This window comes from Staurois parvus, unplaced genomic scaffold (genome assembly GCF_062004578.1).
Source record: "Staurois parvus isolate SC_StPar_1 unplaced genomic scaffold, SC_StPar_1.0 ptg000636l, whole genome shotgun sequence".
In the NCBI taxonomy this organism is placed as follows: Eukaryota; Metazoa; Chordata; class Amphibia; order Anura; family Ranidae; genus Staurois; species Staurois parvus.
Window position 1 is genome coordinate 9,333,486 of NW_028318432.1, and position 26,399 is coordinate 9,359,884.

At 42.1% G+C, this 26,399-nt stretch overlaps 1 protein-coding gene across 1 annotated transcript in view; it reads left to right on the top strand.

Annotated features, from left to right (window-relative positions):
• GAD2 (glutamate decarboxylase 2) overlaps nt 1-26,399 on the top strand; it is a 134,220-nt gene that overhangs the window by 59,681 nt on the left and 48,140 nt on the right. Inside the window, exons 6-8 of the mRNA XM_089693784.1 lie at nt 1,794-1,906; nt 13,810-13,925; nt 19,905-19,984. Of these exons, the coding sequence (XP_089549910.1) occupies nt 1,794-1,906; nt 13,810-13,925; nt 19,905-19,984 (309 nt within the window). The remainder of the gene's footprint in view (nt 1-1,793; nt 1,907-13,809; nt 13,926-19,904; nt 19,985-26,399) is intronic.

Consider the following 26,399-nt stretch of genomic DNA (forward strand, 5'->3'; position numbering starts at 1 on the left):
CAAACATGTCATACTTACCTGCTCTGTGCGAGGGTTCAGGCACTCCAGGCCCCTCCGTCCTGCCTAGTGCCCCTATAGAAAGAACCTTGCTATGGAGGTACCCGGGCAGGCTTGCTCCTGAGCCGCTGCTCTGTGTGCCCATTCACACACAGAGCGTGGCTTGGCCTGCCCTTGCTCTCTCCTCAATGACTCACTGGCTGTGATTGATAGTAGGGGGAGCCAATGGCTATCATTTCTATCTCAGCCAATGAGGAGGGAGAGACCAAAGAGAGCCAAGGCTCTCATTCACATCACTGGATCGGGATGGGGCTCAAGTAAGCTTTAGGAGGGGGGCCGGGGCATTGCTGCATACAGAAGATTTTTTACCTTCGGACATAGAATGCCTGAATTTAAAAAACCTTTAGCTTTCACAACCACTTTAAAATCCTCAAGTACCAATTTTGAGTTATTTTACAAATGTTAGCAGTTTTTACCTTAAAGTAATCGTAATAGGACTTTTACCTGCCTGCTATTCCATATTTTTTGCAATTATTAAAAGAAAGTAGTAAAGTAGGTATCCTCCCCAGCAACTATGTATTTTACAAATGACACCTATATCCCTATTTAGGATATACATCTAATATGGTCCTAGACATTAATGGTGTCCAATGTCTATGTATTTCCAAAGAAAGAGGAAATCCTTTTCATACTTTTAGTTAAAAATAAACCATTGTGGTATATTTATTATCAATCCAAAAGCCCAGAATAATAAAATTAAAGTTAGTACAAACAAATCTAAGGGCCACACTACATGGAAGCAAACCTTCATTAGTGCATATTTTGTGTCACAATGTATACAATCTGTTTGCAAGAGTCATCATAACCTCAAACCATTTAGATTTCCATCATAAAAAAGTTTATATTTCCTGGGATGTATTTCTTTGACATCTAATGCGTTTCTTGGAACAATAGCCTACCTCTTCAGAGGAGCACCATGACAAACAAAGGTAATAATCTCTTCATTTTGGTGAAGATTTCGGTTGAGGCAATGGACATCTCATAGTTCCCTTTAAATGGAATAAGCCACCACTGAAAAGGAGAAAGGGATGATGCTCATTACCCTTTGGGGCTAAGTGGCACCATGTGTAGCACAACAGCGTAGACTCCATTGTAAGTGATCAGGGGAACAGATGCCCTGCAGTATAGGACAGCACAGGGAAGGTTCCCCAAATTCTCCCAGTTGGGAGAAAAGCTAATAATGAACAGATACACATGGAGCGCATTGCTATTTACAGTATGACTTGACCAATTCATAGACTTGCATTGAGAGAGCGTGCAGTATAACACAACCATTGGGGGAGATTTACTAAAACTGGTGCACCCAGAATCTGGTGCAGCTATGCAAAGTAACCAATCAGCTTCCAGGTTTTATTGTAAAAACGTAATCTGAAGTTAAATACTGATTGGCTACCATGCACAACTGCACCAGATTCTGGGTGCACATGTTTTAGTAAATTTCCCCCATTGTTTAGCACTGCTAAAAAGGAGCAAACTGCATATTTTATAACCAAATATGGCTGATTTTATAAACTAATATAATTACAAAGGCCATATGAACTTTCAGTACTAATTTTAAAAACTTACATCAACCTTATCTTTTCCTATATGTTTATCCCTTTTTGGGTCTGATCAGTGCAAAATGATTAGAAGCCCATGTGTTTTATTACCTTTACAGAGAATTGTTTCAAAGCCTATCATTATTTGCAGTTTGCTACGTCTGGAAGCATTTTGGTAATTGACTTTCCTTCTTTTAGGTTCACCTATGAAATTGCTCCTGTATTTGTATTGTTGGAATATGTCACGCTAAAGAAAATGAGAGAGATGATTGGCTGGCCTGGAGGCAATGGTGACGGAATATTCTCACCAGGTAAATTAACTTTTAGGGCCTAAATTATTATCTCCTCATTCCTTTTCATCTGCCATATATATTTCCTTTTTCTGTATTGCCAGAGTGTAATGGGACTCTCTTTCCAGCCCTTGACGGTCTATGAATTTAATTCAGAGCGATGTATACAGTCCTCAAAGCAAGCTGCACATTACCATGAGCATAAAATGTGCCGTGTAGGAAAAATAATCGAATGAGACATTTGCCTTGCAGTTCTAAATACTCTGGGTTCTACAGTGCAACAAATAGAATCTGCAGAATCCCTGACTGCATTGTACACAGGATGGCAGTACTACTGAGTTGAAAGAACAATCAAAGTGAATGTTAATCAATTCTGTTTAAGAGAATTCTGTGCGTGCAATGCAGAGATTAGAATGTCTGGTAATTATTGGGAAGAGAGTGCCCTCTTTTATTTATTTTTTTCACAAGATGCCTTATCAAATAATTCATCTTTTCGAGGCCTGTTTTATTCTCCGTCTCTGTAGGCTCAAATTCCCCCGTCAACACATTAGCTCTGTTGTGTATTTCAGCAGCTTTTAAAAAAGCTTATTGTGTCCTACCCAAGATTAAATAAATGACGCAGATTTTAATGCATGATGTCGCACATTATTCCAAATGACATTGTATAAGGGCACTTACATTTTTTTTGCATTAAGGATGGATATTTTATCATTTACAATAATTGCTGAAGGGAACATTACAAATCCAACAGACCTGCCCCTTAGGACAAAATATAAACAGAAAAATAAATAAATAAAAGAAAACATAAATAAAAGAAAAAATGTGGCGAGGTAGCTCTGGCTTAGAGCAAGCATAGTTCCAGGCCTCACTTCTCTGGTTGGTAAATGGGGTCCTCATGGTATCAAAACCCACTTTGTGGCAGGCCTACTCCCCAACATTGCTCAAATACGCCCCTCATATCTATACAGAAAACCAGATCCCTCAGACCCGGCATCCACGAGAAAGATAAAAAAGTTGAGGGGGGAGTAGAGTGGAAGGAAAGAGAGGAATCATGGAATGTGGGGATAGGGGAAGGGAAACTCCTCCCCTCTGTGGAGAGGGGAGAGCAAGGTGGGAAGAGGCCTATCTTTCTGGCAGCAAATACCAAATTGGACATGTGTCAGGAAAGCTGGGGTGTCTCGATTCTAACGACATCTTTCCCCAGGTCCGTGTGCCATAAACTTCTCTCCAGACCCCTCCGCTCAATGGCCAACGTGATCTTCTGGTACTCAAACTATCTATTCCATCTACCCTGTCATTTGAATGGTTATCCCTTTCGCTTGGGACATGACCTGTTTATATGGATCAAAGTTTTTTAATGGGTCCAGCATGGCTAAATTTTTGTGAATTAGGACATTCTGTGCTGTGCAGTGTTCTTCCATTCCCTCCATCTTGTTCAGTCTGATAAGACATTTTCTTAAGTTCGGTGGGTGAGCTTTTAACCATTGAACTGGTATGCACAGTCTGGCTGAGTTTTTCACGTGGTCTGTCAGTGATTTAGTATAACTCCACAGTGGCTGTTCATTATGGTGCAAAAGATATTGTGCAAGAGCAAATTCTAGGGAATCACCTGTCACTCTAGATACAGTCTTGTGAACATTAAACCAGTAATCAGAAAGACGTGGGCAAGACCACCACATTGTGGGAAAATTCCCTTCTCTGTCAGGCATCACCAACATTTGTCTGATATTGATGGTGATATTTTTATGGAGGAATTTCTGCACCTTATGCCACCTGATTCAAATCTTATAAGCATTTTCCTGGATGCTGATGTTAAGGGAACCCTGAGGTACCACCAGATTCACTTTCCCCCATGCTTCGTCATCTAAATGGCAATCAAGTTCTTATTCCCATGCTTTACAATCCAGACCCTCTGCAGGAAGCTAATGTGGATAGTGATTGGAGACCAAGTGTTTTTGAGAGGAATGCCTGCTGCAGATAGTCACGAACAGATATGACCACAGCGGAATGTGGGCCTTGGAAATTCATGCTGAAAAAAGTGGCTATATCCTTGAAGATTATCTTGTGGAAAAACCAGCTTTCAGTTTCTTACTCAATGGCAAATCTTTCCCAAAAGACCCACAAATCCTTGAGGAGAGGGCAGGGGTAGGATCTTAATGACTTTGACAACTACCATCCTTCTAAACATTAGTCTGAAAAATTTACTAATATCCTGCATAAATGCCTCTTAGCACATGTACCAAAACTCATCTACTCAGACCAGACCGGTTTTGGTTCAAGTAGAGAGGCAAAGACAACATACTGACTTAAACCTGATTTATTGTGTCCCTTATTCCAAAACTCCACTTCTCTTATTCTTCACTGACACTGAAAAAGCATTTGATAGGGTTACTTGGTCAATTAATTATGAGACTTTTCTCCATACAGGGTTTGGTCCCAAAATTTGGCAATTGATACAGGTAATTTATTCAACCCTAGGGGGTCAGAGGGATCCCCTCAAGAATAGAAGTTTAAAAGAGAACTAACAGCAGTGTAATATAAAACCAACAGCTTTAAGTTTCACAGTATGGTAATAGACCTATTAGGCCAAGAAGATCCTCTATTCACATGAATAAAATAGATAATGTTATCACTATAAAATGACCGGGGCCACACAAAATGTGAGTATTGACATAATACAACTACCTTGCGTCTTATATGAACACTGGTTGTGAGTCAATAGCAGCCAGCGTCTCGTGCAGTGGGATCACCCACATTGAGCCAAAAGGGGCAAGGCCAAGGCTCTGGACAATGGACTCTCTAACTAGAACATAATCCACTTATCATGTGCAGCACATACACATATTAACATATTAACATTTGGTCACTGGCTGAACTGACCAAATCTTCCAATTACTCAACGTCCAGCTGTCAGTCGGTGATGACCATAGCAATCCGTTTCTGGGCTCCCTAATTAGGGAGAGGTAATAATAATTAAAATATTTTGATTTTATCCATTGATTTATTCTATAATTTATTCAAGCCCCCACTGCAGTAATTAAACTGAGGCTTGTCTGATTAATTTCCCATTACCAATGAAACAAGACAGTTATGCACACTGTCCCCACTATTATTTGTTTTCACAATGGAACCCCATCTAAGTAAAATGCATAACTCTCTGGACATCTGTGATATTCAATTGCTGTCTGTGTTTGGCACTAAAGGAACTTCAGCTAGTTTGGCTGCAACAGCACACTTAAAATAAATATATTCCCAAGAATGACTAATCTCTTCCAAGCACTACCTTTTTTACCTTCTCATCTAATGAGATGTCCTAGGGGACATATGTTCGACCTTGCTCTGGCATCTTTGTACCTAGTAAAATGCTTCAATAAGCTCTGCAATTTTGACCCTTTCCTCTCTTAAAAGTGGTATGGAATTCTGAGACCCAATTCACACACATGGCTAGGTTTTTACAGTGGTGCACCCCACAATCCCAAATTGATTGCCATTGAACAGGACTATACTCCCTTCCCACTAAGAGATGTCCCATGGATTGATGGCAGACTTCCCATAAATCCAAGGAGTCACTCACTGATAGGCCCAGCTTGTGCTGTGACCAAAAGCTCTACAAGGTCTCTTGCCAACTTTTCCCATTTACTTTGATATTGGGCACCCCACTCATTGCACTGGGTCATTCAGATGCCCCATTTCTTACCCTGACTAGTAAGAAACAATTCCTTTAGAGCCCTACATGTTATTAAATGAGAAAATCACTGTCCTATAGAGATCTCACAACCTTGGTTGGAACTACTGTGAATGAATAGATATTGTTACAACTTTCAAACCTATTGTGGTCTTTAAGAAAATTTTCTTTCTCTGTATAATTCTAAAATGTATTTTTCTGAGGGCAGGAGGTGCAACTAGAACCAAGAAAAAAACACTGTATGTCCCACAATATCAAAGTTCCTGTACATTTAGAAGTTCAAAATGCACAGTTTGAGATAGAATTTTCTTTTCAAATATTGTACTGATTACCATATCACAAATTATTATGCATTACTGTACGTAAGAACTTTTATACATTATGTATGTTTTTGTGACCCAGCCATTGAGAACCTCTTTCTATTTAAAAAAAAAAAAAAAAAAGCGAAAATAAAAAAAACAGAAATGCTGTCAGATTGTATATCTTGTGTGTCTCCATGGAGAAGAGTTCTCATGTATTCCTGTTCTAACACCTGTCATCTGGATAGGACTTGAGGGGACACTGCTTCCTGTGTTCCCAGTGATGGGATTTCCCTGTTTCCATTTTTATGGAGTTCAAAAACATACAAATTGAACCAAGAGAAAAAGATTACAGGAGCAGATCGGGCAAGCTATCTGCGAAGCCCCTTTTTAAGTTTTCAGCTATTACTATTATCAGTTGTTGCTCTGTATGAGGTCGATTTTTGAAGTCTCTGATCTTCAATTTCCATTTTTAATTTTCTCTCTGTGTGAATATTTTCTCTGCATTACGCAGTAACATTTTGCTCTCAGATGTAAGCAGATGATGTCCTGAGGACACCCCCCTATCATCCGCATTGCTCATTCATCTGTGTTCCTGAGAGTTCTTCAGAATATCAACTGAGCACCAATTACATGCATTTGAATATGTATGCCTGCAGGTCAAGCAAGATGGCAGTGCAATCAAACACTATTAATCAGGGGCAGCCACTTCTATATCCCTACCAGCAACGTGTGGCATCATATTCAGATAACGTGAGCCATGATATGAAAGCCAAAAAGGAATTTTATAATTAGAAGAGCTGAATTTAGAGCAGACTCTGCCTACCCTGGACACTCATTCAATGTGACTTCCCTACTGTTACAAATGTATCTTAATATTACGTCAAGACAAATAAATAGTTCAGTCACTTAACAATAAAGGGGCATGGAGAAACAGCTACAAAACAAAACAAACTACTCATCCGTAATATTTGGTAACAAGACAGGAAATGTTTGGACACCGAGCCTCTGTATCATGGAAATCGTCTCCTTAGGAGTCACTGCTTATCTCATCTTTTACTGTAGATGCAGTCCCACGTAGGAAAAACTACTGCTAAAGGGAAATCACATGGCCATTCTCTCCTCCAATAACAGAGTGTTCTCTGCAACATTGTGCAGAGAACACTCTGTAGAACACCACAGGTTGCATATCAAAGGCAACATTTTATGTTCAATAGCTCTGGTGATGCAGCTCCTACACAGCAAGGCTTCCTTCGATGAGCACTCATCCGTCAAAGAGCACCTCATCCTTTGCTGAGCGCTCAAACCATAAAAATACAGAAAGAAAGCCCCAGACCAAAATCACATAAAAGAGTCCAAGATCATTTTAATTATTGATAAAGAACTTTATATAAAAACATCCAACATGTTTCAAGGGCAACACCATTCCCCATTTCATCAGGGCTACAAGAATAACCAAAAAACATAATCATAATGATAACATCTAGATATGCATAAGAATGTATACTACAGAATCTATAACATCACATATTAACAGCAGACTTATCATATGAACTTCAGTTGTCTTGATTGAATTAAAGAATGTTAAAAGATACAAGTAATATACATAGTAAAAACATCCCATAAAGAAAGTTGATATACAATGTAAACTAAAATGGTGACGCAATTTAATATATGTTTACATCATATATCAGCTTTCTTTATTGGATGATTTTACTAATTATAATGTCTGTATCTTTTAACATTCTGTAATTCAATCAAGACAACTGAATGTCTGTTGTTAATATGTGATGTTATAGATTTTGTAGTATACATTCTTATGCATATCTAGACATAATTTTTCATCATTATGACAGTTTTTTGCTTGTTCGTGTAGTCTTGATGATGGTGGAGTGGTGTTGCCCTGAAACACATTGGTTGTTTATATATGACATTTTTTATCAACAATTAAAATGATCTTGGACTCTTTTCTCTGATTTTGCTCTAATGCTCCTTTCTATATATTTATACATTTTATTAATTAATAATTTTATTTAGTACGGCACAATTTGGATTAAACACTTCACAAGTAAAAATCACCCTAGCCCTCCTTATTACATATTGGCATTTTTTGGAGGTTAGCAAGTACATTTATCAGCATTGCTCTTACTTGATCAATACTCACCTAGGCAGGGATGTTGTAGCCCTTTGTCCGCCCCCCACCAAAACGTGTGTAGGCAGGTGTACTTTGTTTTCTCCTCTGTATATGGGTCACCACAGCCTGGAGAAGAAGTCAAGGGGAAACACAGTTTCTCTATGATTTCCTGGGTCAATGGAGCAGCATACCATCTGGCTACGCTGCAGCCATGTGACCCATGTGGTGGCCATCTTGGGTCAGTAGGGTTTACATAAGTCACTGCCTCCTGGATATGGTGCGCATGATGAGAGTGACTAGTGTAGGGAGAGAGGCCCTGCTTCCTAGGAAAAGCCATTAGTAATAGGGAAAGGTATTTGATGAGAAGGGACAGGCTAGGAACCGGACCGGCCAGTCTGCACTACAACCTCTGATACATATGCTGTTGGCAGATCATCTCAGCCACGTCTTTGACTGCATTGAACTGTTAATTGTTTCCCTAACTGGCGCTCTCTGGCTAGGATGCTAGCAAGACAGAGCTGAACTTTATAGACTATTACTGTAAGTATACGTTTTTTAAACGTCAGCAGCTACTGTACTTGTAGCTACTAATGTATATTTTTCCAAAGGCAAGTGAAATTCTGCTTTAAAGAAAAGCAAAGAATATACTGTATAAATACAGTACTGTGCAAACATTGTAGGCAGTTGTGAAAAAATGCTGTGAATTAGGAAGGCTTTCAGAAATAGAAGTGTGAACAGAAGAGAAATCCAAATCAAATCAATATTTGTTGTGACCACTCTTTACCTTCAAAACAGTATCAATTCTTCCAGGTACACTTACATTTTTTCAGTTTTTGAAGGAACTCGGCAGGTAGGTAGTTCCAAACATCTTAAGGAACTAACCACAGATCTTCTATGGATGTAGGCTGCTTTAGATCCCTCTGTCTCTTCATGTTGTTAATGATGTTAAGATCAGGGCTCTGTGGGGCCAAACCATCACTTCCAGAACTCCTTGTTCTTCTTTATGCTGAATATATTTCTGGATGACATTGGCTGTATGTTTGGGGTCGTTGTCGTGCTGCAGAATAAATTTGGAACCAATCAAATGTGTGTTCTAATGGTATGACATGATGGATAAGTATCTGCCTGTATTTCTCAGCATTGAAGACACAATTGATCCTGACCAACTCTCCAACTCCAATTGTAGAAATGCAGCCCCAAACTTGCAAGGAACCTCCACCATGCTTCACTGTTGCTTGCAGACACTTATTATTGCACCGTTCTCCAGACGTTTGGCAAACTAACTTCCTCCTGCTACAGCCAAATGTTTAATATTTTGACTCATCAGTCCAGAGCACCTGATGCCATTTTCTGCACTCCAGTTCCTATGATTTCATGCATAGTTAAGTCACTTAGCCTTGTTTCCATGTCAAAGATATGGGTTTTTGGCCACAATTCTTCCATGAAGACCACTGGCCAGAATTCTCTGGAAAGTAGATGGGTGTACCTAGGTCCCACTGATTTTTGCCAGTTCTGTGCTGATGGCACTACTGGACATTTTCTGATGTTGAAAGGAACTAAGCATGATGTGTCTTTCATCTGCTGCATTAGGTTTCCTTGGCCAGCCACTAAGTCTATGGTCCTCAATGTTGCCCAGTTCTTTGTGCTTCGTCAAAAGAGCTTGATGAATTGAATTGATGCTGGTTTGAAGCCAAAGGACAGTCACACCACATATTTATTTGGTTTAGATTTTTCTTCTGTTCACTCAATTTGCATTTTGTAAATTGATAAAAAAATAAACTAAAATATATATTTTTGAAAGCATTCTAAGTTTACAGCATTTCTTCACACCTGCCAATACCTTTTGCGCAGTACTATATACGTATTTAATGGAGCTCCAGACAAACAGTAAAATACATACATGTTTACTGTTCTACCTCCAATAAGGAGGCTGGAGGAGGCAAAAGCTGACATGGCTGAATTGCTGAACCAGGGAGATGAGATGCTTAATCACAATTGACATATGTCACCTATCTGGTCATGCAATGAGCAAAATGTGTATAAATCACAAAACTTAATGCTCAGAATAACAAATCCCTCACCAGATAAAACAGTAAATATGTATGTATTTCATCTGTGTATTTTATTGTTTACTGGGGTCAATAAAATGGACCCAAAAGTATTATAGTTTCCCTTTATGGTGGTGAAATGTGAGCCAAGCAGTAGTCGAGTGCACCATTATTGGTGGTATTGTAGCCAAGAGAATAACTAAGAATGTCTATCACACTGGTAATATGTGAAGAAAAGATTCTTTACTTATTAATGCATATCCAACAGAGAAACTGATTGCAAAGATGCACAGGTGACGTAACCCCACAGAGGAAAATTAGCAACTGTATTTATGTCACAAGAGCACAATCTGCACAGGGAAGGTGTAATGGCCATAGATGGGCATATCGCCTATGACTGCCATCCTGTGTAGTCTTGTTTCTGTGTAGAACTCAGACTGGGACCCGTTGTAGTCGCTCAAAAAATGGCACATAAGACAATTTTTTAGAAAAATGTCCATGTGAATTAAGGAGCTTCTGACCTTGAAAATGCTCTTTAGAATGGTGTCTAGGGTAGCTATAAATGACCTAATCACCTGTCCAACCATAACTGTCATGAAATGCTTTGCTAGCTGAAAAATTTTCTACATCCTACACAGGAGGTGTTGGCTGCCTGCTTTCCCCTGCTGTGCACTGCAGTTCCATCTGCCTACATTACTACTGTGTCATTGCCCTGCCTCTCCACCTTATCCAATCAGAAAATGTTTTTCATTTATTCAGCACATTCAAAGCATTTTCTGAATGGCACCCATCATGAGCGGACAACCTTCTCTATACATCAGACTGGCTTCTCAGTATGGGACACAGAAGCAAGTGGAGATCACTGGAGCAGCAGTGTGTACTTCAGTGATTTCCAGCTTCCAGGGACATTGGCCGGGTATGGTATATGCAAAGTCCATTGGTCAGGTTGGACCAATGTAACTATGTAATTATATACATAGTATATGTATATATGTAATTCCAATATAAAAGTACTGGAATTCAAGATGGAACTGCATGGTCCAGATTTCCATGGCCTCATTGGTTGGAGATGATCCTTCATGTGATACTGAATAGTTTGGTGGAAGTGTGGAGAGATATTTTGTGCAACAACCATTTAGGGGTTTAAACCTATGCTTCTTTTCTTCTTAGACGTTGATGAGGCAACAGGATATAACCCCTTACCTATTGGAATTTTTTGTATATCTATTATAGAACGAGGAATTTTCTAGCCCACTGTATTCATCAGCTCCGCCCCACACATGAATATGAAGGGTGATTTGGTTTTCCCTCTTTACTGCCAGTATCACGAAATGGATATTTGACCACTCTTGCCCTCCTGATAATTGACACCATGGAAATCTGGACCATGCAGTTCCATCTTGAATTCCAGTGCTTGTTATGACTGCTCTTATCAACCTTAATTGCTTAATTTTTTAGATCCCTGTTACTCCAATGCCCCCTCATAAAGATCCAAAAATGGAATGATTGAAATGCGTTGGAGTTTTTTCTGGGAATGCTACATTGTTGTAATTACAGGGACTGTTGCATTGTTACAATTTCACAAAGAGAACACATCCCTGGAACAGCAATCAGAGTTAATAATTTTACATAATAAAGCCTAAAAGTTAAAAAGATTGTTATGAACATTTATGTGAAGGCATGTCCGCTGCATTAAAGTCCCAAAGGTGGTTGCCTCTGTTTGCATAGATACAGTACATAGAGTAAGTGTTGTCGCACTCAGACAGGAAGTGTGTTACTAGCAGGATCACCAGGGGAAAATGACAAAATCCTGAAAAAAAAACAATTGCATCTGTTACATCTAAGGACTAATAAGATGTAATAAAGTTTGTTTTTCTTAGGTTTAGATAACCATGATTACCCAAATCCAAAAATGTTTGTTTAGCTTTGGATAGATGGGGAAAGAGTTACCATTTCTCTCAGATGTTTTTTTCATCTCTGTGACTTCACTTCCAGTTCCTGTGATGCCTGTAGAAGAAATGAGGGATGTTGTTGTCACCGGGACAGAAAGGCACATAAACCAATAAAAACATTATCTGCTGTATCTGTTGTTCTAACCCTTCCCTGTACTAAGAAATGCATTTGTCTATGTTCGATTTGAAAAGATTTTATATCACTGAGAGGAAGTGAGGTAAAATTTCCTCAGTAGGGACACAAATAGCAGTAAAAATCTGACAGAGGCTCTGAGCCTTCCCTGCTCTCTTCAAAATTAAATGCAAAGTTATGCCTGGATTTGGGCTTGAAGGAGAGCAGCATATGCAAGAGGCACAATATCGTACAGGAAAATTAAAAATGTCGTTATGTTGAGGTTGTGACATCTAATGAGTGAATCCAATTTTTACAGTATTATTTAAGATTATTGTATTCTTACTAGAATTTCCACTGTAGTATGCAAAAGGAGCATGAGGGGATATTTACTGAAACTGGAGCGTGCAAAATCTGGTGTAGCTCTGCAGAGAAATCAGTTTCCATGTTTTATTGTCAAAGCTTAATTGAACAAGCTGAAGTTAGAAGCTGATTGGCTAGCATTCACAGCTGCACCAGATTCTGAGGGTTCCAAGTTTAGTAAATGCCCCCCATGGAGTTGTAAATGTGCATAGACTATTGCAAATACACAAAGAGGGAGATATACTAAACCTGGAGCACTCAGAATCTGGTGCAACTGTGCATGGTAGCCAATCAACTTCTAACTTCAGCTTCTTTAATTAAGCTTTGACCATAAAATCTGGAAGCTGATTGGTTTCTATGCAGACCTGAACCAAATTGTGCATGCTCCAATTTTAGTAAATCTCCTCCAATGGGGTTGATTTACTAAAGCTGGAGAGTGGAAAATCTAATGCAGCTCTGCATTGAAACCAATCAATTTCCAGGTTTTTGTCAAAGTTTAATTGAACAAGCTGTAGTTACAGGCTGAATGGCTATCATGTACAGCTGCACCAGATTGTGCACTCTCCAATTTTAGTAAATCAACCCCTATATGTCTAAATGTTTATGAACACCTGATCATCACACATATTTGAGCTTGTTGAGCATCCCATTCCAAATTTAAGGGCAGCAATATGAGTTTGGACCCCCATTCTGACTATAACAGTCCCCACTCCTCTGGGAAGGCTTTCCACAAAAGTGTGTCTGTGGGAATTGGTGCTCATTTGAACAAAACTGCATTTGTGAGGTCTGTTACTGGTACTAATGTTGTGCAAGAACACCTGGATCACAATTGGTTTTCCAAGTCATCCCAAACATGGATTGCTTTTGGCATTCCAATTCATCCCAAAGGTATCATTAGGGTTGAGGTCAGGGCTCTTTGCAGGCCATTTACTTAACTTCTCAACAAACATATTAAATGGATCTGGCTTTGTACATAAGAGCACAGTCATGCTGGAACAGAAAAAGCCTTTCCAGAAAACTGTTGCCACAAGATGTGAGATGCCAAAATATCTAAAGTGTCTTTGGGCGTTGTAGCATTAACAATACTCTTCACTAAAACAAATATGAGGGATGCCCACATACTGGACATATAGGTAGGTGTGATGGTCAGGTATCCACAAGCCTTTGGCCATATAGCGTTTGGGGCGAGAGGAGCACACTAAATGGTTCCTATGTATGACCTTGTCCATTCAAGCTTACAGCAGAAAGTGCATTATTCCTGAACTTCAGTTTGTTGAAGAATGTACTGACAATTCAATGGAAAAGTAACAATGTATTACTGTGGACTCCAGGTGGTGCCATATCTAACTTGTATGCTATGTTGATTGCACGTTTCAAGATGTTCCCAGAAGTTAAAGAGAAAGGAATGTCTGCAATCCCGAGACTGGTTGCCTTCACCTCAGAACAGGTATGTCTCTTTATTTATATCATTATTGTTATGATCTGTTTTAGGCATCTTATTTCATGTCATGCAAAATGCATTTACAGCAGAATTCCAGCCAAAGCATTTTTTGTTGTTCTGGATAGAGTATAGACGGCCATACATGGATCAAAATTTGTCCGGTTCAGCAGGGATCAGACGAATTTCAATCCATGTATGGGAGGCTGGGTGCACAGAAACCGACCGACGTCTGTACAACCAGCCTGTCAGGTTTTTCTTGAACAATCAGTGCCATCAGCTATTGCCAGCATCACATATTAGTGTGTTCTGAAAGGCAAGTAAGACTCCCGGCTATCAGAACACATCGGCACAGCGGGAGTGATTCCCCCACTCACACACTTGATCAGGTCATTTGTTTTTTTCTTGCTGGTTTAACGAAAAAAATGAATAATGCATGGCCAGCTTAAGGAAGGGTTAGAACTTCTGTCAGGTATTTATTGTTGTCTGGGTTGATGGGAATTTCCCCTTACTTTATATTCTGGTAACACAAGTCTCCAATACAGGTGAGGGAAAATCATCTCAACATGGGACATATATAACAAAATCATTAAGACAAGACTAAATGTTCCTTTTATTAATTGTAATCCCAGAAATAATGAAATTCCTAAATATTCGGTAAAAAATGATCAGCAGGTGTTGCCAAATGACTTTCCTGGTAGGAAGATCCCAGAAGTCACAGACTTTCCCCACCTCTTTGTGAGAATGACGGAGACTTTTTAATTTTAAACAGGTTGAGTGTACTTTGCAATGCAGTTCGTTTTCCCACTTCCTCCTTGCAGGCCTTCCTTGTTTTTGTACAGCTCATAGTGTGGGAACTAACATCAATATGTACGGGTCTCTTAGTTAATTTTCACTTTTGTTGCTGTCACCTCTTACTTGGGAGCATAGATTAGTGCTTTGGAAGGAGTTGGTGAGTAGAGGTATAATCGGATTCAGTGGTGGACGGAGACTGGACAATGTTCTGGGCATATGCCAGGGGACACTGAGACTTTGAGAATGGCTCTGAATGGGAAACAGAAGGTTGGTCTTATGATAGGGGACCTGCTGACATGGCTGTGGTGAAAAGGGTCTCCCAGTTAAACTCTGTGCCCTGTAGGATCCCCACATCTTTTGAGTTTAGGCATTCAGCAGTATCCTTAAGGACTAGGCCTGGACCTAGTGGAAACTGAGGGGCTCCTCCTGTATAAATAAGAGTGTTTCCTAGCATGGTCTGGTTGTGGAGAGGTGAGCTGAAATGGTGACTTCAGAGTCTCTGGCTCACCATCACTTAGATTTGGGAAGTGGGACCATGCAAGTTCTAAGTCTTAACCAAACTCACAGCTAGGGGGCGCTACAATTGTGTGGTACTCCTTTGCATCCTGCAGCTAAGAAAATGTGTAATTTTATCTTAAAGAAAAACTGAACTCAACTGGTAGTTGTGTCCCCAAAAAGGCAATAAGAGAATAAACAGACAAAGGGTAAAAGACTAGTCATTGGTATTGCTGATCTTTTCCCTGTTACTGTCTTCACTTTCTCATTTTACTCTGCACTGTCTCTCTGTTTGGAGGTGGCCATCTGATAGAGGCAGGGCTTTGCTTCCTCATGGCAGAACTTCAGGCAAGAACAGCAGAGAAAAGCACAGTAGCAGGGGCGGAATGACCATCTGGAAATTCTGGCACTGCCCGAGGGCTCTGGGTCAGTAGGGGGCCCCATTAGATGCCCCTGGTACCTCTTTCATAGGCTTTTTTGAGTTTGGGCAAGGACACAGGGGCCCCATGATCCCCTATTGCCCGGGGCCCCATGAGTTGTCAGTCCTCCCCTGCACAGTAGTGACATCACCAAATCTCCTGAGACTAGCAGTCAGAGCCTGCAGTGTCTTAGATCTCACACTGCAGATATACAGCTATGAGGCTGTATTCTCATAGCACTACTATATTTCAGGCAGAATGTTAGACAAAAGGTACAATTTTCATGTACTGCATAGACACATTACCATTTCATAACATTTCAACATAACAAATCTTTACTTTATGCATTCAGTCCAACATTCCCTGAATCTCCCTCTCTGCCTTTTCTTTTGTGCTTACTGATACTTTCAGTCCACACATCGCCTCTGTTCAATCAGCGGATCTGTCTGCAAATAAACTATAAAAACCTAAAGTGATGGTTTGGTAGCTATCCGCAGCATTACATAAAAACCTAAAGTGCTGGCTTGGTAGCTTTCCACAGGATTACATAATGCATATACTGTATAAAGAAGTTATAAGGGAGGACTAATAGTATGGTGGTGTAGCGTGGGGGGGGGGGGTGCAGCCAGGACAGTCGCCCCCGGGAGCAACATTTTGAGCAGTCCAATGTTTCTTTTCTCCCTCAGTTTTTCTCCAGCACTGAGCTGATGTGACCCCAGCACTGACGGAGAGGGGCAAGGGAGGGTCAAACAAGGATGCTATGCTGGCAACCTCCTTATTAACTGATGAAGTCACTGGTTGTCAGGACGCTGGCGGCTAGGAGGTCGTGATGGGACACAATGAAACCTGTGGCATTGTGAAGCTAAAAGGCAGGCTTTTTCTACCCTATGGGTTGTATTTTTAGACATTTTGCCAATGCACCCCTGAAGAAACCTAAAAGCACCCCAGGGCGCCTGGGCACCCTGGTTGAAAATGGCTGATTTAGACACTAGATATATAGTGATCTCTGTAACTTAACAAAAAGTGAGTTATATTTGTTTATAAAATAGCATTGCCAAAGATGATGTTTTATCATGTAGCGAAAAAAAGAGCATTTATATTAAAATATATAAGTGACTGATATGAGTCAGAGAAGGAGAGAAAATGCTGAGCGTCATTGTCATTGGAATGGAATACCAATGAGTTTGGTGGATGTGATTTTTCTCCATTAAGACTATCGTTTACTAAAATACCAAGGGGAAAAAGGTACTTATTAGACTTTCTTTCTCTCGCGCGCGTAATAATCAAACGGAGATGGGTTGACAGTTAGAAAAGAGCACTGAGAGAGGAGTAGTGACTCAACAAAGCTCTGTGAATAGTACTTGTAATCACAGAGTTCTTGTTGTATAAAATTGCAGGGCTAAAATGCTTCAGAGCTGCACTGACCTCAATTGCCATTTTACACTTCATTTACATAAGGCATACAGCTTTGTTCATGTCGGTGCCAGAGGTTCTGCAAGGATCATGCTATGCATTCTCTAAATGTCGAAAATTTCACATCATCATTATTTCTAGTAATTATCGGTGGCATTGCAGCAATAAAACAGTACAAAGGCCTTCAAATTAGAATCATATGAAGTTCTGAAGTTTTGCAGAGACATTTATGATCAAAATAGTAACTTATTGGACCATGTTAGCCATTAATTAATGGAAAAAGTCTGGAGTTTAAGTGATATAATTTATTGGCGAACTTAAGTTATTAATAGCATAAAGGCCATTTTACACTTTTTGGGGAAAAAAAGAAATAAATAAACCATACTGGAAAAAGAAAAGATGTGCATTTAATAATTTTATGCATTGAAACCTGCAAAGCATTGCAACCGCGATCAGTCCATCAAACTATTTCTTTATAAAGTGGAAATACTTGTGAGCTATAATGTGATATTCCCTAATTATAATATAATTAATAAGTGATCAATTTAATAACCTTAATCATTATTATTAATTAATAGTGCAGCAACAACATACACCTACTCATAAATAGTGCATAAAAAATAAAATATAAATATAATCATATATGTCGCGCTCTACAATGTGCCTCTGAATTTCTAAACCATATCACCATATAATATACAAAATATGAAATGCAAAATTAATTGTAACAATTCAACAAAGAGCAATGTATTGTACCAGGTCCACTGTCTATACTCGCCGTATCTCGTAATGGCGTCATGATGTCAGAGCCCCTCCCCTACGCGTTACGCCACAGGGTCCTCAGGAAGCCACGTGACCCTGTGGCGTAACGCGTAGCGTAGGACCTGGTACAATACACTGCTCTTTGTTGAATTGTTACATGTGAGTGCGCATTATATACAATAAAGCTACATTGTTTATAAAGGATAAGGCACTATTATTGTTTCCTTTTGCATGATACGGCATTATACCGAGAGGTGGAGTCAGCTATTAGATCCGCACAGTAAGAGGGATATCTGTTCCCCCATCCACCCACTAAGGCAGAGTGGTTTTGGAGAGGAGAGAGGGAGATCCCTAGTGGGAGAAAGCTGGTACTACAATACATCCATCTACAGGAGCATTATATCTGTTCTATATGGAAAATACCACCTAGTCCTATAAGGACAAAAGCGTTATTAGCCATACTAAAAGTTTGGCTAATACAGGAGGTGAGCGGACACCCATTATTTGACACTGAGAGTGAATCACGGCACAGTATTGCACATTGCTAAAATTGAAAGCACAGAGTGGACTATTATGTTTTGATATGCACTTTTACACAGTTTTGCTCTGTTTGAAGCACTTTTTCAGCACGTTTTGCTTATTATGTTTCAATTAATTTTGCATTTCATATTTTGTATATTATATGGTGATATGGTTTAGAAATTCAGAAGCACATTGTAGAGCGCGACATATATGATTATATTTATAAACTATTTCTTTAGCCCCAGGTTTGTATGAAGGTACGGACCTTTGGCTATGGAGCTCAAGTATATATTTAGTATTTGTGCTCCACTGAGAACTAAGAGTCCCTCTGCCACAATAGAAGATGGGACCTGTAGTCTTAATTTCACAGACCTGTGTGAATGGATCTGTGAATAGATGACATGGCAAAGAACCTTTCGATCCAGGTAAGGGGGGTTAAGGAGTGGGGAGGCTAAAGAATGGCACTGTGTTTTATGTTACACCCCAGATATAGGTATTCAATGAAACATATTTAGAAAGATGGAATTAGCCTTTAAAGTGGTTATAAAGGTAGACGGTTTTTTACCCTAATGCATTTTCTGCATTAAGGTAAAAAACCTTCTGCACACAGTTCCCTCCCAGCCCCCCTTATACTTACCTGAACCCAATCTTGAACCACGATGTGCAAAAGAGCAGAGGCTTTCTCCACCCTCTCCCTCCTGTGCTTAGAGACAGCAGTGGGAGCCATTGACTCCTGCTGCTGGCGAGCAAAGCCAGTGATGGGGGAGCAGGGGGTGGGGGCAAGTCGCACTCTGCGTGCCAATGGACATACAGAGCCTAGCTCAGGAGAAAGTCCGCTGAGTGCCCCCATAGCGGGGGGAGGAGCCAAGAGCCAAAACCATTGCACAGAGCATGTAAGTAAGACATGTTTGTTGTTTTCATTTTCTAATGACCCCCTGCTTCTACCATTGGCTTCAGAGGGCAAAAAAGCCACCCTGTGTTAAGCTAGATCTAGGGTCACTGCTAAACACTTGTTTGGAGACCTTCTTGGATCTCCAAGTCCAGACAATGTCTACCAATTTTTTGTTAAGTTTTGCCCTAATTTTGAATACGCTTACATTTTACCATAGTGCACTTTGCATGCAGCCATTACACCTTCTCTGGGTGCCCTAGGTAAATTGAAATCTCTTTATTTTACTGCCAAAATGGATGGACTGACCCTCCAGTTCCCTTATGTTCCACTTACAGTTAGGCCACAAAAATGATACCCTATATTCAGGAATCAGGGCATGTAATTTCTACAAGTGATTTATACATTTGATGATAATGTAGAATGATGAATTTTAATCTGAAAAACAGAGGCATTATTAGCTACTCTCTTTCACAACCTGATGAATATTTTTCTTTTTATTCTATGTATTGTATTTTACTTGGGAAGAGAGGAAGGAAAAGTCATTTTTTGCTTATATAAATCTGCAAAATGCTTTAAGAGATAATCACCCCAGTTTGCCTTTAATAACATTTCGAGGTAGAAGCTATTGAATGCTATAAAAACCTATGAAATATACTGATTTAATCGTAATTCCATATGCTCTTTTTTCAGAGTCACTTTTCAGTAAAGAAGGGTGCTGCAGCTTTGGGTATTGGTACCGACAGTGTGATCCTTATCAAGTGCGATGAAAGGTACGTAAGAACGTCTAAATGTAATTTAACATCAAAGATTAGAGCTTGAGTCATTCGCTGATTTAGGTCACAGAAACACGACACATACAGCAGAATGAGCAGCCACTAAATGTAATCTGTTTGTTCGCATTTATTGCTATAAAATAGGGTGACCTCAATTCACCTGAAGTTGTCAAGTGTATCCAAACATAGCATTGTGAATGTGACACATGGTTATATAGTCATTGAGACTAAATAACAATATCAAACCTATGAAGTTTAGACCTTCAAACCTACTTTGTAAGTATAACACAAAAATGAGAGATAGAGAGAGAGAGATTGTAATTATATGTATTGCCATGCTATTTCTGTATAGAGTTTAGGTCTTTATTAAAGTATGCAGTGGTGTATTTTGGTTTTGTGCTGCCCTAGGCAAGACTAAAATCGGGCACCCCTGCCCCCACATCTAAATTTGCCCCACTCTTTCATCTGAAAACTCCACCCTTTCCTCTTTAGGCTCCACCTCTTCCTATTAGAGCTCCACCCACTGGTAACGATGGGGCGCTATTCCTCCCACTGACACCAATGATGGGGCACGATTCCTCCCACTGACACCAATGATGGGGCACTATTCCTCCCACTGACACTAATGATGGGGCACTTCCTCCCACTGATACCAATGATGGGCACTATTCCTCCCCCTGACACCAATGATGGGGCATTATTCCTCCCACTGACACCAATGATGGGGCACGATTCTTCCCACTGACACTAATGATGGAGTACTATTCCTTACACTGACACTAATGATGGGACACTATTCCTCACACACTGACACTAATGATGGGACACTATTCCTCCCACTGATACCAGTGATGGTGCCCCATCATTAGTGTCAGTGTGTGAGGAATAGTGCCCCATCATTAGTGTCAGTGTAAGGAATAGCACTCCATCATTAGTGTCAGTGGGAAGAATCGTGCCCCATTATTGGTGTCAGTGGGAGGAATCGTGCCCCATCATTGGTGTCAGGGGGAGGAATAGTGCCCCATCATTGGTGTCAGGGGGAAGAATAGTGCCCCATCATTGGTATCAGTGGGAGGAAGTGCCCCATCATTGGTGTCAGTGGGAGGAATAGTGCCCCATCATTGGTGTCAGTGGGAGGCCTAGTGCCCCATCATTGCTGTCAGTGGGAGGAATAGTGTCCCATCATTGGTGTCAGTGGGAGGAATCGTGCCCCATCATTGGTGTCAGTGGGAGGAAAAGTGCCCCCTCATTGGTGTCAGTGACACCAAAGAGGGGGCACTATTCCTCCCACACTGACACTAATGATGGGCACTATTACTCCCACTGACACCAATTATACTTACATTGCTGTGCTGACCCCTGCTCCAGCCAGGCTCCTTCCTTCAGGCACAGACACTTACCCATCAGCTGTCTTCCTTCTCTTCACTGGCTCCAGCTGCTCCCTCACTCGATCTTCAATTTTCGCACTGCTGCTCAGCTCCTCCTCTCCAAGCTCCGCCTCCTCGCCTCTGATTGGCTGCCTGTGTGCCTTTTCTGAGCTACAGATCTGGCAACCAATCACTGGCGAGGAGGCGTAGCTTGCAGAGGGAGGGACAGGCTGCCATAGGCTGCCCAGTGATCCCAGGGGTGTGGCCAGATTCAAGGGGCGGCTTGTCATCCCGCCCACATCGCGATCAGGATCCAGGAAGATGAAGACACCGGACGGACACCCTCTGCACCCCTTCTCCAGCAGTGCCTTGTGGACAGGATCGACGTGGGACACGGAGTCGCGGACACAGGTAAGACACAGCAGCCCCTGTCCCTTTCCCACGGAAGTGTCCCTTCCATGAGCAAGGGGGGGGCGGCACTGCCGCCACCCTGAAAAGTGCCGCCCTAGGCAAATGCCTTGTTTGCCTCGTGGCAAATACGCCCCTGAAAGTATGTGTGAACCATTACCTGATAATAATTTAATTTAAAATAGAAATCAATATAAAAAAGATATGCAAGGCAAACATTTGTGTGTGTTTATATATATATATATATATATATATATATATGTATAGAGATATTCTGGGGGATTACACTCACACTGGCGGCATGTGAAATCAAGGTCAGTCTTTATTTTTCAAATAATGATAACAAAAACAGATTTCTGGCAGCAAGAAAGTATAAAACTGTCCCAGCAGCGGGATAATAGTCCTTCACACAAAAATAATCTTTGTGGCTTACCACCATCCACAGAGTAGGTCATTCTACAGCACTGTCACTCCAGGGCTGTGCTCACCTTCCTCTGAGGGTCAAACACAGCTCTTAGCCATTTCGGCAAAAATGGCTCAGTAGTTTAGGAGCAGACACTGTTCCTCAGCCATGTGTCTTCCTACACACAGCTCACACAGCCCCCCTGCTAGGTGAGGGCTAAGCCCTTAACATACCTCTCCTTCCAGATGAGGCAATTAACCCTTTGTCTCCTGGGGTGAGAGGTTGGAGAGTCAACCCTCCCATTAACTCTTAAAGTCTCCAGACTCCAGGGACCCACAACAAACTAAAAAACACAGGAGAAACTGCTAACCAAATTCCCCTCTTGACGGCATTTCCCTGATCTCTCTCAGCTATGGCTGAGAACCTCTCAAAAGGAACAAAAATAACACCGCCCCCACGACACATCCTTGGTGCCTTTTACATCCCCCCCCCCCCCCTGGCCCCCTGGAGGTGGCAGGGGCACTGTATAACAATCTACAATGAATTCTGGAGAGAGCACCAGCATTAAGGTGGTCCTTTCCTGGCCTGTGTTCCACCACAAACTTCGACACCTCAGCTTGAGCTTCCGGAAAGTCATTACAGAATCACAGAGTACCGTTGGGCTTTGGTACCAACACAGTCGGACTTGACCACTCGCTCTGCGATTCTTCAATGATGTCAGGCACAAAGATCCTTTTTATTTCCTCTGAGCCTGCCTTTCTATGGGCCTTGGGAATTTGGTAGGGTTTTACCCATACCTTCACATTTGGATCTGTGATAATCTCATGCTCTATCACACTGGTGAGACCAGGTAAATCAGTATACATATTCCTGTTATGTTGGAGGAACTCTTTAACCACTTGTAATTGGGGTTTGGACAGGGATGCTGACACTGGTACATGGTTATCCCCGACTGAAGCTACTGCTCTCACCCCAGCTACAGCGGCCACCTGCTCCCGATCTTTCCAGGGTTTCAACAGATTCACATGGTAAATCTGGTATGGCTTCCTCTTTCCCGGCTGGTGTACCCAGTAGTTTACCTCTCCTTTTTTCTCTTCCACCTTAAAAGGCCCCTGCCTTTCTAGCCCCAAGCTAGAAACTTGCTTTCCACAGTGGGTATAAGTACTGCCACCTGGTCCACAACCTGGAACTGCCTTATCTTTGCCTGATCGATTGTACACCCTCCTCTGGGCTTCTTGGGCCTTTTGTAAATGTTCCCACACTAGGGGCATGACTTGGGCCATCCGCTCCCTCATCTGCGAAATATGCTCCGCAACTGTTTTGTGGGGTGAGGATTTACTTTCCCAGGTCTCTTTTACCAAGTCAAGCAACCCCCGAAGTCTCCGCCTGTAGACCAACTCAAACGGGTAGAATCCAGTGGATGCTTGAGGTACCTACCATATGGCAGACATTAATGCTGGCAATAGGCAATCCCAGTCTTTCCCATCCTCTTGGACCACCCGCCTGAGCATAGTTTTCAGGGTATTGTTGAATCGCTCAACCAGGCCGTCTGTCTGAGGGTGATAGACAGAGGTCTGCAGTTGTTTAATTTGGAACAGCTTACACAAATCTGCTATCACCCTAGACATAAACGAGGTTCCCTGGTCAGTTAGAATTGCTCTTGGGAACCCTGTACATGAAAACATGGTAAACAACTCCCGGCAATAGCCTTAGAGGTGGGTATCCTCAATGGGATGGCCCCCGGGTACCTCGTAGCATAATCCAAAACAAATAGGATGTGCTGGTGACCCGGGCTGACTTCACTAGGGGTCCCACCAGGTCCATCCCAATCCGCTCAAAAGATACATCAATGATTGGTAATGGCAACAAGGGTTCTGGAAATGCAATACCAGGGCTGTTAACTGGCAGGTAGGACAGGTAGAGGTGCAATACCTCTTCACCTCTGTGCTCACCCCAGGCCAATAAAACCTGTCAGTAACCCATGCCTCTGTTTTCTCAGCCCCTAGATGTCCACCCAGTAAGTCACTGTGCGCTAGATCTAAGACCATTCGCCTAAACGGCTGAGGAACCAGCAGCTGCTCAATGACCACTTGACAGACCTCTGTGACCCAGTAAAACAGGCTATTATTGAACTCAAAATGGGGAAACCTCTTGTCTGCCCCGGGCTCCTGGGGTAACCCGTTTATCACTGTCACCTGCTCTCTTGTATTGACCAGGGCGGGGTCCCTCATCTTGGCGGTGTCAAAAGCTCCCCTAGAAGCCTGAAGGTCAGGTAGAGTAGGGTCAGGAGTCCCTCTCATCCTCATCCAGCATAATCTGTAGAGGGTTAATTTCTTCTGAACCCTCTCCCACCATGACCCATGCAGGTGCCCCCCCCCCCCCTCCAGGGATACTCTCAGCTTGTTTGGCACCCCCAAGCTCATTTTCACAACGCAAGTCATGACCGTTTTCAGTGTTGTCTACCTTTTTGGTCTGCTGCAACACATAGTCTGGCCCCGCAGAGGGGTTCTCTACCCCATTGGTTAGTCCCGGCAGTCCCTGACTTACATAGTCCCACAGTTCAACAAAGAGGGGACAGTCCTGCCCCACAATGATATCGTGGATTAAGTCTGGGACCACTCTGACATCCTGGGACATCACACCACATGTGGTAGTTAGGGCTACGGGCACCATGGCAGATTCCCTATTGTCCCCTTGAATGCACACCACCTTGAGGGTCCTATGTACTGGGCCCAATCTCCCCACTACCCTGGGATGAACCAGGGTCATCATACTACCTGAGTCCAATAGTTCACAGGCAGGGCGTTGGTTTACCCAGACATTCCACTCAAAGTGTCCCTCTGTCAGGTCTAGGTGGGTGACACAGACACTGCAGGAGAAAAAGGACATCCTCTAAACAGCCCCGCAGTCCATTGGCTCCTCCAGCAAGGGACACTGGACCTGGATATGTCCCCGGTTACACAGCCAGCAAGCACCTGTTCACTCCTGGGTGCCGGAGCAGAGCTCCGGTATGCTGGGGCCGTAGCAGCTTGGCTCTCCTGCATTCTGGTTCCGGGGTTCTTCCCATCACTCTGTCCCTGATGCATGATCAGGTGTGTCCTCCATGTTGGCTTGCTCCTCTGGGGTTTTCCCACTCCACAGATCTCAGCTGTCACCAGGTACTGCTCCACCATCTGCACCAGCTGATCAGGGGTCTGTGGGTCTCCAAGGCTGACCCACTATTGTAACTTCTCTGGGAGTGCTCTCAGGTACCGGCTCTGGACAACCCGCTCCACAATCTGGGGTGCAGTTAATTTCTCTGGCTGCAGCCATTTCTTTGTCAGCCTCATCAGTTCCTGCATCTGCCCCCTGGGTGACTGGCCACTGTGGAACCTCCAAGTATGCATCCTGTGTGCCAACACAGTGGTCGTCACCCTAAGGCATGCAAGGATCTCCTCCTTCAGCTTCTAATATGTATTGGCCTCTGCAGACGACAAATCAAAGTAAGCCTTTTGGGGGTCCCCAGTAAGAAGGGGGTCCCCAGCAGATGTGTTTCAAACCCTCAGCCAATCACAGGCTGAGGCCTAACAGCAACAGCTCTTCAGTAACATGGGCCAGCTCTTCAGTAACATGGGCTCCCTCACAGGAGCAGAAGCCCCAGGAGAAGAAAACAACTCTGAGATCAGAAAAATAATAATAACCCAGTGGCTGATCCCCCACTCTATTTCTGGAAGCTTCTTCCAGAGGCAAACAGGAGCAATCAACCACTAGGCTTAGGGAGACCTGACCAGACCTGAAAAGAAATGACTGCTCATCTGGTTACAGCAGAGCCAAAAACTAAATTTTCCCAGCCTACGTCAGGGCTCAGGTCTACAGTCCCACTCCTGCTCCTACGTGGAGTAAATCCTTAATATCCCACAACAGCTAAGCCACATTTCCTCGATTCAACAGTCCAGTGTGAGAGCCTTACTGTTCGATAAAAGTTCTTACATTGGACCCTTGAATGGGGTAGGTTGTGGCTTAGCCCTGGAGTCTACATAGCCTTATCCCAAGTTAGAGCAGAATAAAAGGCCCTATGTGTGCTCATAATAGACGAGCTACCTTAAATCCCCCCCCAAAGAAACAGTGTTCATTTAAATTATTAATTTAATGCAGGTTTCCAGGGGTAATATCAGTACTGATGAACTATGAAGTTGTATTATAAACATTTATTTTGCATATTTATATTGAGAAAGAATCTACTCCTCCTTAAAGG